This window comes from Mastacembelus armatus, chromosome 5 (assembly GCF_900324485.2).
Source record: "Mastacembelus armatus chromosome 5, fMasArm1.2, whole genome shotgun sequence".
Taxonomy (NCBI): Eukaryota; Metazoa; Chordata; class Actinopteri; order Synbranchiformes; family Mastacembelidae; genus Mastacembelus; species Mastacembelus armatus.
Genome location: NC_046637.1, coordinates 25,370,011 through 25,383,511, shown reverse-complemented (window position 1 = coordinate 25,383,511; position 13,501 = coordinate 25,370,011). Strand labels below are relative to the sequence as shown.

Here is a 13,501-nt window from a genome sequence, read left to right as displayed (position 1 = left end):
GTGTTTGGGTGTGCTTCCATCCTCCGAACAGTCCTCCGGAAATGTGTGGGTGACTCATGAAGAGATGGAGAACCTGGCTTCCTCTACTAAAGCGGTCAGTACCATCTGGGTGCTCTCCTCCCCTTTCCCCCCACCAAACACTCCCTTGCACTCACACTGTCCCCACCATGACACACATATGTCCGATCCTGAAAGACCCCTTTAAATACCCCCTACATCACGCTGACGCATTTTTGTGCTCGTTCTGGTATTTGTATGTGGGTGCCGGAGGCAGGTGATGTAACCTGTGGTCATGTGATCTCTGCTGTCTCCATGAAAAGTTTGCATAATGATATGAGTGTGTAATTACAACAAACTGATATGATTGAAGGTTAACTTCAGAAAAAGACCTGTGTGTGTGTGTGTGTGTGTGTGTGTTTGATGTGCAGTATGTGTGGTGGGTTAGCCCCTCTCTCTCTAACCTTCTATATTGTCTCTACCATGCTGCCACTCAGGAGAATGAGGAGGGCAGCTGGGCACAGGTGAGGTCGCTGCTCCATTAACATCTGTCTGCACAGACACTGAAACTACATCCATCCTCTTCACTGACACATACAGTACACACTTGTGTTTGAATAAGGACAACCTAAGTGTTAGTAACACCTGTGCTTTTGCTGATGTGACAACTACTGTGAGAAAAGCTTGTTTTACCTTTGGACCCACAGTGTAAACAGATTCAAACAGCTGCATCACTCAGTGTATATGCAGAAGATTTGACTATAATATTATTAATTATACAAAATGACAGAAATTCTACTGGTTTTACCATTTGCGTAGCTTTTGGCACAAAATAACATTGTTTTTTACACAATCCTGAAAGTAGCCTTTTTTTTCTGTTCCACAAATTCTTAACAGTACATGTTCTTCTGCCTGTAGACTCTGGCATATGGAGACATGAACCACGAGTGGATTGGTAACGAGTGGCTGCCCAGCCTGGGTTTGCCGCAGTATCGGTCCTACTTCATGGAGTCCCTGGTGGACGCCCGCATGCTGGACCACCTCACCAAGAAGGACCTGAGGAGCCACCTCAAGATGGTGGACAGCTTTCATAGGTCTGTGGCTCATTTGCTAAGCTGGTGTTTGATCAGCCTACGCTCTCATCTGCTAACTAGATACATTAGCAATGGAGATGAGAAGGCTAATGATGCTGTGCTAATCCTTTTCTGTGTGTCTGCGTGTGAGAGCCTGTTTGTTTCATCATGTTTGTGTGTGTTTATGTGTGTCTGTGTCTTCCTGTATGTGCCCATGTGTGTATACCAGGGCTAGTCTGCAGTATGGGATTATGTGCTTGAAGAGACTCAATTATGACAGGAAAGACCTGGAGCGTCGGAGAGAGGACAGCCAACACGACATGAAAGGTGCACTTACACACACCCTGATACACACAGTGACAAAAAGGCAAAACGGCAACCACACAGATTTAAACACACCCAAACACTAGTTTATATACATCCAAAGTCTCATCAGGACAGAGTACCACCTAGTGGTTTTGTCTGATACTGTTAATGTGGCCTGAGCATTAAAACAGCTGCATGTTTCACTGTCAAAAACCCAACTGAATATAATCTTATAATCCAAATCTCCACATGCCAAGAGTGATTCGTTTGTATTCCTCATGGAGACTTAACATTGACTTACTTTCATGTCCTGGAGACTTACCCTTACCATAACCATAACCACTACTTATCTAACCCTAACCCCTCCTAACCTTACACTAACCCTAAAACTCAATGATTTACATGGTAAGGAAGGTAAGTCCCCACAATGTGAGTGTGTCAACACAACACATATTTCAGGCACACCCCCACATATCTTAGATCCAGCCAATGCTCCTGCCCTTTTGACCTTGAGTTCTGCACATGAACTTGACTCAGCTGTCGTGTCAAATCAGACTCCTGCCCTGTTTACACATGCACACACACACACACACACACACACACACACACACACAGACCGCCTGTTCCAACTTGAAAAGCTGGCTGACAGCTGTGCTTTAAATGAAGAAAGGGAGTGTGCCACTGAGTTGACACCATTATCTCTTTATCTTTTGGTTTCTAGTCCTCTTTCTTTGACCCAAGTCACTTCTACTTACTGATAATGATATGTGTGATATGTGTGGACACATGTGACACTGTCCTACAGTGGCGTGAGTCAGAGCTCTTCCTCTTTCACTTTAGATGTGTTGGTGTGGACTAATGAGCAGGTGATCCACTGGGTGCAGTCCATTGGTCTGAGGGAGTATAGCACCAACCTGCTGGAGAGCGGTGTTCACGGAGCACTGATCGCTCTAGATGAGACCTTCGACTACAGCAGCCTGGCGCTTATCCTGCAGATCCCTATGCAGAACACACAGGTGGTTATAGAGGAAAACACAAACATTTACCGTCAGTGTGCAGTGACTGAACTAATGTGACATGATATCAAGAGTATGATTAGGTTTTAAGGGCAGTTTGCTCCATTTTGTGGGCAGTCTTAACAAATTGTAGACCAAAACCATAAATTTGTAACAGAAAGATTTGTTTTATTTTATATCACACATTCTACACTTTGCCAGTTCCAGAGGGCCAAGGCAGTCTATCTTCCAACAGCTGCTGAGGTTTTTATGAGACTGGCTGATTTACTTTTTGTTGACGTAGTGGTCTGTGTGTAGTCAGCATTTCCTTCTACTCTTGGCAACACCGTGCCAACATTTAGTACCGCTTCAGATTCTGTCTCGCTTGTTTTTGGATCAAAAGTGCTCTCATGCAGAATGTATTTGACATAATTGACTGGTCACAGGCTTCAGTACAGATTCAGTTTCTTGATAACATGTAATATTATTGGCAGTACAACAAAACGGCTGTATTATTATTTATTACTACTACAATGTATTTGTTCATCTAACAGTTATTTCAAGAGCTTTCATTGATATTTGCCATCTGCTCTTGTTCATTTCTGATCCTGGCTGGTTAACTCACTGTCTTCTGCTCAAAGTGGCTGTATGTGCTGCTTTTCAGGCACGGCAGGTCCTGGAGAGGGAGTTCAACAACATATTAGCCTTGGGGACTGACCGTCGACTGGAGGAGGTAACCTCTCAAGCTGCCGCTTTGATCAAAAACAATACTGTTGAAAAAGGGCAAACTGTTTGACCTTGTTTTTCTCCCTATCCTACTAGAGTGGGGATGACAAGTCTTTTCGACGCTCTCCATCGTGGCGCAAGCGGTTTCGGGCACGAGAGGGAGGGACAGGGCTTGGGATGATGGCAGGCTCCATGGAAACGCTGCCTGCTGGCTTTCGTATGCCTTCCATGTCCATGCCGCCCTCTATGAATTTGATGCCCAAAAAACAGCTCCAGCCTGAAGGTGTGTTACACAAAAAATATTTTCTTTTGTCTTCATCCAATGTATTTCTTTGCCTGTTTCTATGAGCTTGTCCTGACTAACTGCATGCCTGGCCTTATCTGTCCTGCTGTGCTTACACCCCACCATGCTACACCCTGTCAAGCTCCTCCCCCGGCGCCCCCGAGGCTCGACCCATCGGCGGTGCGGACCTATTCATGCTAACTACTGTCTGCTTACTAACAGGAGCGCTAATGCTAACAGGTGAGCTAACAAAACACTACCTGAAACTGCTGAGCACACAGGTGCAGCTGTGTGGCATGTAGCTGCCAAAACAGGTGTGTGTGTACTAATAAACATGGGTGTGAATTAGTCTGTGGTTGTGCATAAATGAATAAGTCATGCACAAAATTGTGACTGTGAAAATATGTTTAAAAATATAAAAAAGTAAAAATATGAAGTCAAATTTTAGCTTATATGAACTGACAACTGTGACTTAAATGTCAAAAGTACATCATGGAGTCACATGCATGATGCGTCAAGCCGGTACACTGATTCAACATATTGAGCTTGTGTTCAAAGTTAACGTCTTGGTACCAAGATCGCAGATGAAGAAAATATTAGACAGGGAACAAAATCTAGTAAATAGTTCATGCATGTGTGATTTATTTCTGTATCTGTATCTCTGCCATGTATATTTTTAATCCAGCTTCACTGTGTCTTGTATTCTAGCCTCAGCCTTTGTTCTTGTTTCACCTCATGTCTTTTGTTTTCCTCTTCCAGTGCATTCTCATTACTTATACGGACACATGCTTGCGGCCTTTTGAGAGTGATATGCCAAATCTGGAGAGGGAGGCCTGGGTGTCACTGTAAGGGGGATTCATCACCCCTTTGTTGCCCAGCCTCACCTCCCATCTTTCATCTCTCACCTCTCCTTCGGACACGTGCAATACAGAGGCCAACTCTGACCTTTGAACTCTCGAGAGTGCTCATTGGCTGCGCTCGCTGCTGTAAAGGAGACTCATCCCAGTCTCTCCTAGTTTACCCCAGTGCTCCCAGTAGCCTTGTTGTTGTGGTGTTGTGCTCCTGCTCCCCTGGTCTCAGCTGTGGGTTCTTGTCCTGGTTCGAATAGTCTACACATGACGCCAAAATAACCTTCCTGGTTCACAGAAACACAATAGGTGGTTAGTACAACAAAAGATTTAAAAGGATGGTGCCCAGGCATTGATTTGGACTTGGAACTGAAGAATACTTGTATAAATGGCAGATCCCACTGCACATTGCCCCTCTACCGGTTATGCAAGGTATTACTCATTTATCATCTCTGTACATAAAATGGATGACTTATGTTTTTTATAGAAATATTATATATATATATATATATAAATATATATATATATTGGAAATATATATGGAAAATAATATATCATTGCTGTATGAAACCCAATGCCCTGTATTCAATAGTGACTGTTCTCTTTCTCTCTGTGTTGGGCCTTTGTGTGTCTTTTGCCGTATGCTGTAAGTGTGTGGTAGTGGGAGGGATTCACTAAGGATGGGGTGTGTTTCTACAAGGACTCTTCATAGGTTCATGGGTCCAATTTTAGGCGTTTTCTCTTTGCCTCTTCTCCAGTTCTTTTCCTTTTTCCTCCTCCTCTTTTAACACTATGTAGCTGTTACCTCTCCTCTCTCCGCCTCTCTCGCCTTCTGTATGACACTATGTAGCCTAGAATAGAGAGAATCCTTTAATACAAAGTGTGTGTGCGTTTGTGTGTGTGAGAGCGAATGAGCCTCTTTGCTCGGGACTTGTAGAGAGGTTGTGTGTGACAGGCCGACCCCAGTCATGTGACCATGACTTTTGTCTGTGGATGGGTAGTGTGAACACTGTAGCTCCTCTCTGTTGATTCTTTACTTTTTCTCTTAATCAAACTGTAAACTGCTGCTCAACATCAGCCAATGAATCCACATTTAACTGCTCAGTGACGGACTCGTCCAACCTCCCTTTCAGTTGCCATAGAGATGTGCCAGTGAGCAGTCAGTACTCTTGGCTGATCAACTCCTCATCCAATGAGAACACAGCATATGAAGCAGTGATGTGCTGGATGGGCGTAAAATCTTTTATTTTACCATTTTTCCAAGGTGTCTAAAAGGTGTAATGTGCTATGTGGCAGCTATGAGTACTGTGTCTTTATTCCAGGTGTGAAACAATGCTGACAAATCAAGATTTTATTATTTGGCTATTTAAAAAGTGTACTGTATTTATGACACTATATAGACATAAGTAAAGCTGTTTTTATAAGGATTTTGGATGTTGTCTTCCTTGTGATAATATCACTGTCTTGTTTTAGTTAACTCTCTGTGTGATTATAAATGATAAAAGAGAGGGTAGGGTCTGAGGGGCTAAAAACTATGGACAATCTATTGAAAATGGTCTTTATTGGACAGAAAATATTACTTTTCTGGAACATCTACAAATTCACAACAATCTTAGTTATAAAAGTCAAAAATAAGTTAGCAAAAAATTTAAAAAATGGCAAAACCACTCTGTAGAAAAGGGAACATATTTACATCACTAGCATTCATAACCGGTTTAAATTAAGCAGATCTTGGTCAAAAACTGCCATGGTACATATTGGCCCCACAAATAAACTTATTTTTAAGCATAAAAACACACACGAAAACAATGAATGATCAGGTAAAGGTTTACAAAAGAGGAAAACTTAAGTAACAAGAAAAACCAGGCTTTGTCATTCCTCTGTGGTTCTGTCAAACTGAAGACAAGCCTAACAGAGATCCACTCTATAACTAGTTGTCGGGTTCATGCAGCAAAGTCCTTGAATCTCCAGTTAGGCTGAGATCCTGTGAATCAGACAGGCAGGTCTGGACTGCAGGATAAGACAGGGAATAGAAGGCCTCATTGTGTACAGGAGGAATTGGTTGGCAGACCCATAGATCATCAAGTTAAATTTAGCATAAGTTGAAACTCTCATATTAGTAAAGCCAAAAATTAATTGAAATGGAGTTTGGGGTTTGTTTTGAACCTCCAACTCATACTAGCCACTACTGCCACATGAATTTGCTCTGCGCCTGTGGCTCTGTGTGCATCTATGGGTCTTACATCTGAAGGGCCTATTTGGGAATGTCCACGGGAAAGGCCACGGCTCCGTCTGCTGCAGAGATGCCGTCCACGATGGAGGTCAGGGCACGCATGTTCCCTTGCTCTGGAGAATCAGCAGCACTCATGAGATCTGCAGAGAGACCCAGTCACACATCCAGTATCTGTGTGAGGGCACGTTGACCTGTTTGTGCCGAATGTGTGTGAACTGTACTCACCCTCACTGCTGTAGCTCTGGGTGCACTGCTCTGGCGTGCTGCTCCACTCTGGACTACTGCAGCAGGTGCTGCCTGAACTGGGCTCGCTTGACGACGACACCTGTTGCCATGGAGATGCACACACAGAAGTTGCTGTCAGTCACTCTGTGTTATGACATGCACACCCTGCCCGACACAGAAACACATCGCACCACTAATGCACACTGTCAGGAAAATTTACACACAAAGCATTATCTCAGCGAGAGACATGACTTTTCCATCAGAAAATACAGATGGAAATAATCTTAGAGTTCCTGTAAGACCATTTGACAATGATTAATGGATCCTGGTCACTTATTAGTCTGTTTCTATATTTTAGCACCTGTCTCATCAGTTTGTTACTGGTCTCTCACTGAACCATCAGGTCAAAACATCTATATTCTGAAAAATCACTAAGCTGAAAATTGGGTTATACTGTTAAAATCTCTGAAGATAATTGCAAGACACAGACTAAGACTAATACACCAACTTCAGCTCAATTTAAGCTTTACAACTGATACAAATGAAACAGTTCTAATGCAGGCTTTAGAGTGGATAAGTCACACATTGTCAAACACATGTCTACTCTGGCCATTTTCTAATTTATGTACCTTATCTAAAGTTTATCTGCTTTCTTTTTGTCAGTTGCCTCTGTAGTCAGGGTTAGTGTTAGGGTTAGGGTGACCTTATGCTTCTCCTCATCCCTTCTCTACCCTACTCACTCTGGCCTGGGCCGGACTGGGTCGGTAGTGCAGTCCCTGCTGCCCTGTCTCAATGTCCTGCTGGTTGAGGGAGGACACCAGGGCCTGCAGCCTTTCAATATACTGGATGGCGCTCCGCAAAATCTCCACCTTGGGGAGTCTCTGGTTGGGGTTCATCAGGGTGCTCCTCTTCAGTGCATCAAAGGCTTCATTCACCTTCTTCAGACGCCTCTTCTCCCTCAGTGTGGCTGCTCTCCGACGGTCCATTGTCACTGTCTTCCTTTTGCACAGCTTACAGGCCCAGGGCAGGCACTGGCCCGGGCAGTGGGGCTCAGAGTGAGGTGACAGGCTGGACGGAGAGGCTTTGTCCTCTGTTGCAGTGACCCCGACTCCAATACCCCCGGACAGACTGCCACACAAGCCCATCATGGAGTTCCTGTCCTGGTAGCCGGCTTGGTCGAACCCCCCAGGTAGGCGAGAAGGGAAGTAGCTGTCTCCTCCCTCATAAAAGCGCTGGTCAGGAAAGAAGTAAGGGTTGGTCTCAAAAAGCTCCATACTGGACAACGCTGTGGTCTGGATGCAAGGGGACAAAGATCCCTGTTTCCCTTGGAACTGTTCTGCTGTACGTGGTCTTCGTTCCAGTGCCTGGAGCATGTGTGTCGTAGAGGAAGTGTGTGCGCCTGTCTTCGTCTGCAGTCTGAGTTTGTGATGAGTGGAAGACGTGTGGAGAACAACTGGTGTGGAGCAACTGTAGGCTGGCATTTAAAACCCTCTGCCTGCTGCAGGATCACAGGGTTAAATTTAGCACGAGCCCCCAGAAACCTGACACGACGTTTAGCTGTTGTTGCACATCTACACTTCACATTTGTGTTGGGCCCTGCCCTCTAGGGCTTTAAGGCCCGTTGGTGTGCGTTTGCATGCGCCCTTGTGCACTCATGTGTGTCTTAAGAGGCCAGGATAAGATCAAGTTGCTGTGGAAATGGGAGAGATAACCTCGGATCAAAGATGTTGGTCTTAATGAACTAATCCCAGACTTGCGTCTCTCTCCATGACACCATACATGCGGGCTCCTGCCATGAGGGAAGGGAAGGGGCTGAGCAGTAGGGACAGTCTGGAGACAGCTGTCACTTCTACTGTGAGCCAATGATAGGCAATGACAAGAAGTTGCTCGACTCTTAGTTCTGGATGAGAAGGAAATGAGGCCATAGAGTGTTGTTTATGAAAAACTAGGTCACAGATAAACACTTGTACTCGCCTGTGACTGGAGGTTCAGAATGATACACTAGGTAGGTGCTGAATATGTAAAAGCCGGAGTGACATAAAACGAAGTTCATTCTATTATCGGTGAGTCGTAATTTTATGTAATCACATTCACATCTGCTTATTTTTCTTCTAAGATAATTGCACAGAGTGATGCAAATGACCTTCTGAGCTACAGTAGAGTCTGATCCAGGCAGACCAGCAGGACACGGACAGAGTACAGTTTATGACAGTAAGTCATAAACCAAGTTGACAACAGCTCCTCTTACTCTAAGAAAATAAGGGGCAATAATTAGACAACCACCCAGAGGTATGGTGGTTGTTGTCCTGACCTCTTCCTGTCAGTTGCAGTGCTAGCCTGGCCACTGGGTGCTAATCCTTACAGGACATGTCTCACCTCATAGCTTACCAGCTAAATCACACTGGCTTCCACTAGCACAGACAAAGAGCAGAGAAGTGGTCTGGAATGACAGCCATAGTGTGAGATGAGTTGTATTGTTCTGATCGTCCTGGAGTGTTTCCCAAGACAAGCTGTTTTCAAGGACATATAAATACTTGTGCTTTATGGCAGACATGACATATGAGAAGAAGTGCAGGTGTAATTAATAACCAAAGTGGTGGCTGACCTCCATTTAAATGAGCTTTTATGTGGGTTTTGTTGTGGTCCGTGCTGGCTCAAGGGTGGAGTTTACTGGCACACGTAAATGGAACAGGCTCATTGTCAGTGTGATTGATTACACCTGTGTTTTTCCTGCTATTAAAAGTTGAAATGCCTGCTGTGCCTTTAAGACAGCTCTCACATCTTAATGGAACTCTTAACTAGTGCTTTACTAAATGCAGGTGTGAGGGAACCTGATTATGTGTAAAAACACTAAAAGTGTGACAAAATACAGTATGCTGTCTGCTACAGGTGTCTAGTTAGATTGATTCCAATGTAATATATATATATATATATATATATACACACACACACACAGCCAGATCGCCAGTGTTCAACACTAAAAAGTGTTTATATGTGAACAGTGTAAACATTTCTATTTCTATTCTTTCCACTTGTATTTAATTTTTTATTTTTTCAATTATGTACATATTGAGTTACTGTACCAGAGTCAAGTGTTAAATTAACACCATAAGAATTTCAGGTTGGCGATTTTGCTTTGTATATTTGTCAATTCTTTCCATCTATTGTTTATTCTGGTACATTGAGGGTCTTGGGGGTGGGGATCCTGGAGCCAATCCCAGCTGACATTGAGTGAGAGGCAGGGTACACCCTGAAAACAAACACTCACACTCACACGTACGTTAACAATTAGCCTAACCCCAACCTGCATGTCTTTGGACTGTGAGAGTAAGCAGGAATATCTGGAGAAAACCCACATAGGCACTGTATGAACATGCAAACTCCCCACAGAAAGGCCCCAGATTCAAATAGGATTCAATCCCAGAATCTTACTGTGAACCCACAGTGCTGACAGTGTGCCACCCTGTTATTGTTTACTTATAGTGAAAATTTTCTTTACCTATATTCCTAATTGTGGACTATTGCCAAGGAAGTTAAAACAACAATGGCATTTAAAACACTGAGTTGTCTAAAAGTGAGAGATCACACAGCAGTCATTTGGTAAGCTTGGCTGGTGGGTCGTGGTCTAGTCCCGGGGTCTGAGTTCAGATTTGGGGTTGAGGCAGAGTGCAGAGTCGTAGCTTGGCACAGGGCTGTTGTGGGCTGTCAGGTTAGTCTGTGATGGATAGTCACTGATGGTGAAGCAAGTACAAAGACGCCTGTGTTGGGCTCAGGGGCACAGCAGGGAGGGGGTCTGCAGTGTGTCAGAGTCACTCATAAACCTCTGTCATCTTAACCCATTGTCAGCAGAACTAGAGAACTTGTGTGTGTGTGTGTAGTAATAATGTCAGGCACACACATGTATTTTGTTTAAGGAACAAGTCCCCTCTCAGCATTTTCAAGAGAACACTTGAGATACAGTATCTTCCATCCTCAGTTCAGTCAAATCAAATCCAGTAAAGGATTCAAACCAAAAAAAAAACATATGGATCAAATAGAATTTTCATTCACGGAACAATTAGGATTATACCCAAATTTCATCTGTCTGTATTTGTTTGTACGAAATTAACCACAACTCAGAACCATCACAAAATAAAATCTGTTTCTATTATCTATAAACACCTTTAGTTTTATTCTAAAGAGCATCTCTATTGATAAAAAACATCAGATATTAATGTTCATTTTGAGATTTGTCATGTATAAAACCATAGTAGCCAAAATATTTATAATGAAAATATTTATGCTTAAAATAATGTTATATGTGTATGTGTGTGTTTATGTATACATGCATGCTCACATGTTGGTGTGTGTGTGTAGCAGGGTTTGCCTTGTCAGTGGCAACACAGCTCCACTTCTCCTTAGTGACAAGCAGCACCACATTGTGGGACAGCTGAGCTGGAGGAAGGAGGAGGGGGGCGATCAGTCATCCTCACCCCAGGTTAGCCTCAAGATCATCACTGACCTGGAGAACTGCCATCTGAGCGCAGTCGGGAAATCTCAGATATGTAAGAGGAGAATAACATAACAGTAAATGTTTTTTGACCAAAGGGCAAGTTTCTCTACAATAATCACTACCAAAGTAGATCAAGAAACCTTCTTAAGAACATACGTTTATGCACTGTTTTAAGGAAATTATCTGGAAATATCTGTAAAATATTATAGTTTAAAATTATTAGTGTTTTCCATTAAAGATACATTTTTTTAAAGCTGAATTAGTTCATTAATTTTTAAGGGAATTATTTTACATTACTAAACTCTGTGTCAACTTAAAAACTAGATAAAACTCTATTGTTTCACTAATACAGTAGGAAAACAAGTGAGGTTACACCCCAGTTATTCCTGCAGACAAAACATAGATGAGTGTGGTAGGAGAGAGACAGACCAGAGATTTTAGAGATTATATAATAAAATTGAGTTTAAACTGCATTGAGTGTTTCTGTAATACTCCTGGGCTGCAGTTTGTTGTTATAACTCTGAACTCATGCAACAAAACTACATACATTTAAGTGCCTGTGGGCAAAGATTAGGTCACCATCTCAAAATTAACAGATGCCCGAGTTAGTTGCTAGTTGTTTTAATACTGTCACCGTGATAGTGGCCCATCCATTACTAAACTCTTTGATATCAGTTTTTCATACAGCAGAATGCAGAGCTCTCCTCTCTCAGATTATGGTGATCTTATACTGGCCACACAACATTAAGGGTGAAAGCTGTCGGAGCAGTGTACTCTTCCATGATAATCACCACAGTGGAAATTAGGTCCATTACCTAATTACTCTGAAATAAAGGACTGAGAGCAGTCAGAGATGATTACCGCACTTCTATGCCACACTATTTCTGTTGAGTAACTGACCTTACATAAGTTACGGAGCTGTACCATTTGACTGATGTCTAAAGGTGATGTGACTGCTGTGACCCAGCTATGCGTTGGGAGAATACTCCCATTCATTCAGAACGAACTGCCCCACCTGTGTTTTCACAGGGCTCTGGAGGCCTGGAGAAAGCTTCTAAGTCAGGGGGGGAAACAGTAGTTCTGTAGCCCAACCATGCTGCTGCTCACTGGGTCTTTTATCGCAGAGTAATCCCCTACAACAAACAGAATGGCCGGCATGTGCATATGCAGCTGTCGCAGCCTTAGTGCAAGTGGTGTCATGTTAAATCACAGGAATGGACTGAGCCCCTGAGCCATCCGCTGCCCTTCCCTTCACTGGTATCCCACTCACTGCAAGGCTCCAGCACACAGACAAACACACATCCATACTCATACCTACGTACATAACCCACTTCCCACTGACATACTTTGCATCACATGGTAAAGTTATTCACTGTAAATAACCTGTGCTCCACTGCTACGGTCAGCTAGTTTATTTACATGACTTATATTTCAATAATGTCACAGGTTGTATGAGACTCAAAACAGGCATAACAGGAAGGAAAATTATAAGCACCCGTTTATATGACACTGCTAGCTTAACAGTTAATCAGATAGGTATCTGATAGGCCCTAATGCAATCAATTCCACATAATTTGAAGGCAATTTACACCTTGACATTGCCCAAGTGTAAATCACAATCAGCATAGCTTCCTCTAGGAGTCACAGTTGAATCCTGTCTGAGGCCAGTTATTTCTATATGCCAGCAGAGTGATACTGTGAGAGCTGCATGGATGACCATACTAAAACACTGCCCTGGCCAGTCAGTTCAGCTTTTTACTATCATTATTATTATCTGGCTTGCTGTGCAACGAAAGACGGTTCTTAGTCCATTTCTCCTCAGACGGTTCTTAGTCCATTTCTCCTCAAATCTCATCCTTGTTTCACTGTATCATAATTTTTCTACTCTTATTTTGAAATTCTCTGTCTTTATGTATTTTTCCCATCTTTGTTTTGCTCTGGCTCCAATGACCTTCTCCCATGTCAGCAGTGGGACAAATTTAGCAACCTGGTTTCTGGAGCGACCAAATAGTCGGACACAACAGTGAGAATGTGTGTGTGTACGTGTCTCTGCATGGAGGTGAGAAAGGAAGATACAGTTACAGATACCCAGACACACAACCAGAAGAAAGCGATGGAGGGCAAACAAGCTGAAACTCGCCATCCCAGAGGAATGCAAACAAAGGAGTGTGACACTGAATTACTATGCGTATTTACAAAGGTGCTTCACAAGACAAAGTCTAAATAAAGTCAAAATTATAAAAGGTTTAAAAATACAGCAGCAATGTTTAGCTGACAACCTTCATGCCAACTACAGTATTTTCTCCCCTCTAGGAAGTATTGC

General features: G+C 43.1%; 2 protein-coding genes across 9 annotated transcripts in view; one reads left to right on the top strand and one right to left on the bottom strand.

The window, feature by feature from the left end:
- The window catches only part of ppfia4 (PTPRF interacting protein alpha 4), a 46,713-nt gene extending 41,058 nt beyond the window's left edge, over positions 1 to 5,655 (top strand). For 5 of the 8 annotated variants that reach the window (XM_026307555.1, XM_026307558.1, XM_026307554.1 and 2 more), the window contains 6 exons: positions 32 to 94; positions 916 to 1,091; positions 1,300 to 1,397; positions 2,217 to 2,392; positions 3,036 to 3,104; positions 3,194 to 3,509. In XM_026307555.1, coding sequence (XP_026163340.1) covers positions 32 to 94; positions 916 to 1,091; positions 1,300 to 1,397; positions 2,217 to 2,392; positions 3,036 to 3,104; positions 3,194 to 3,445 — 834 coding nt within the window. In that variant the 3' untranslated portion in view covers positions 3,446 to 3,509. Of the gene's footprint in view, positions 1 to 31; positions 95 to 494; positions 522 to 915; positions 1,092 to 1,299; positions 1,398 to 2,216; positions 2,393 to 3,035; positions 3,105 to 3,193; positions 3,510 to 4,139 lie in introns of those variants that run through there. The other 3 variants (XM_026307562.1, XM_026307557.1, XM_026307561.1) reach the window with 2 other exon arrangements.
- A 117-nt stretch (positions 5,656 to 5,772) lies between these two features.
- myog (myogenin) lies at positions 5,773 to 9,831 on the bottom strand. Its single transcript, XM_026306030.2, has 3 exons — positions 7,427 to 9,831; positions 6,687 to 6,786; positions 5,773 to 6,601 (listed from the first exon to the last, which is right to left on the bottom strand). The coding sequence occupies exons 1-3, from the start codon at positions 8,165 to 8,167 to the stop codon at positions 6,483 to 6,485; spliced, it is 960 nt and encodes a 319-aa protein (XP_026161815.1). The 5' UTR covers positions 8,168 to 9,831; the 3' UTR covers positions 5,773 to 6,482.
- Between the last annotated feature and the right edge of the window lie 3,670 nt (positions 9,832 to 13,501).

Coding starts and splice junctions, on each gene's coding strand:
- myog (XM_026306030.2), bottom strand. CDS start 8,167: ATGCCAGCCTACAGTTGCTCCACACCAGTTGTTCTCCACACGTCTTCC. Junction 6,787..7,426: donor CCAGTCCGGCCCAGGCCAGA/GTGAGTAGGGTA, acceptor CCATGGCAACAG/GTGTCGTCGTCAAGCGAGCC. Junction 6,602..6,686: donor CCAGAGCTACAGCAGTGAGG/GTGAGTACAGTT, acceptor GTCTCTCTGCAG/ATCTCATGAGTGCTGCTGAT.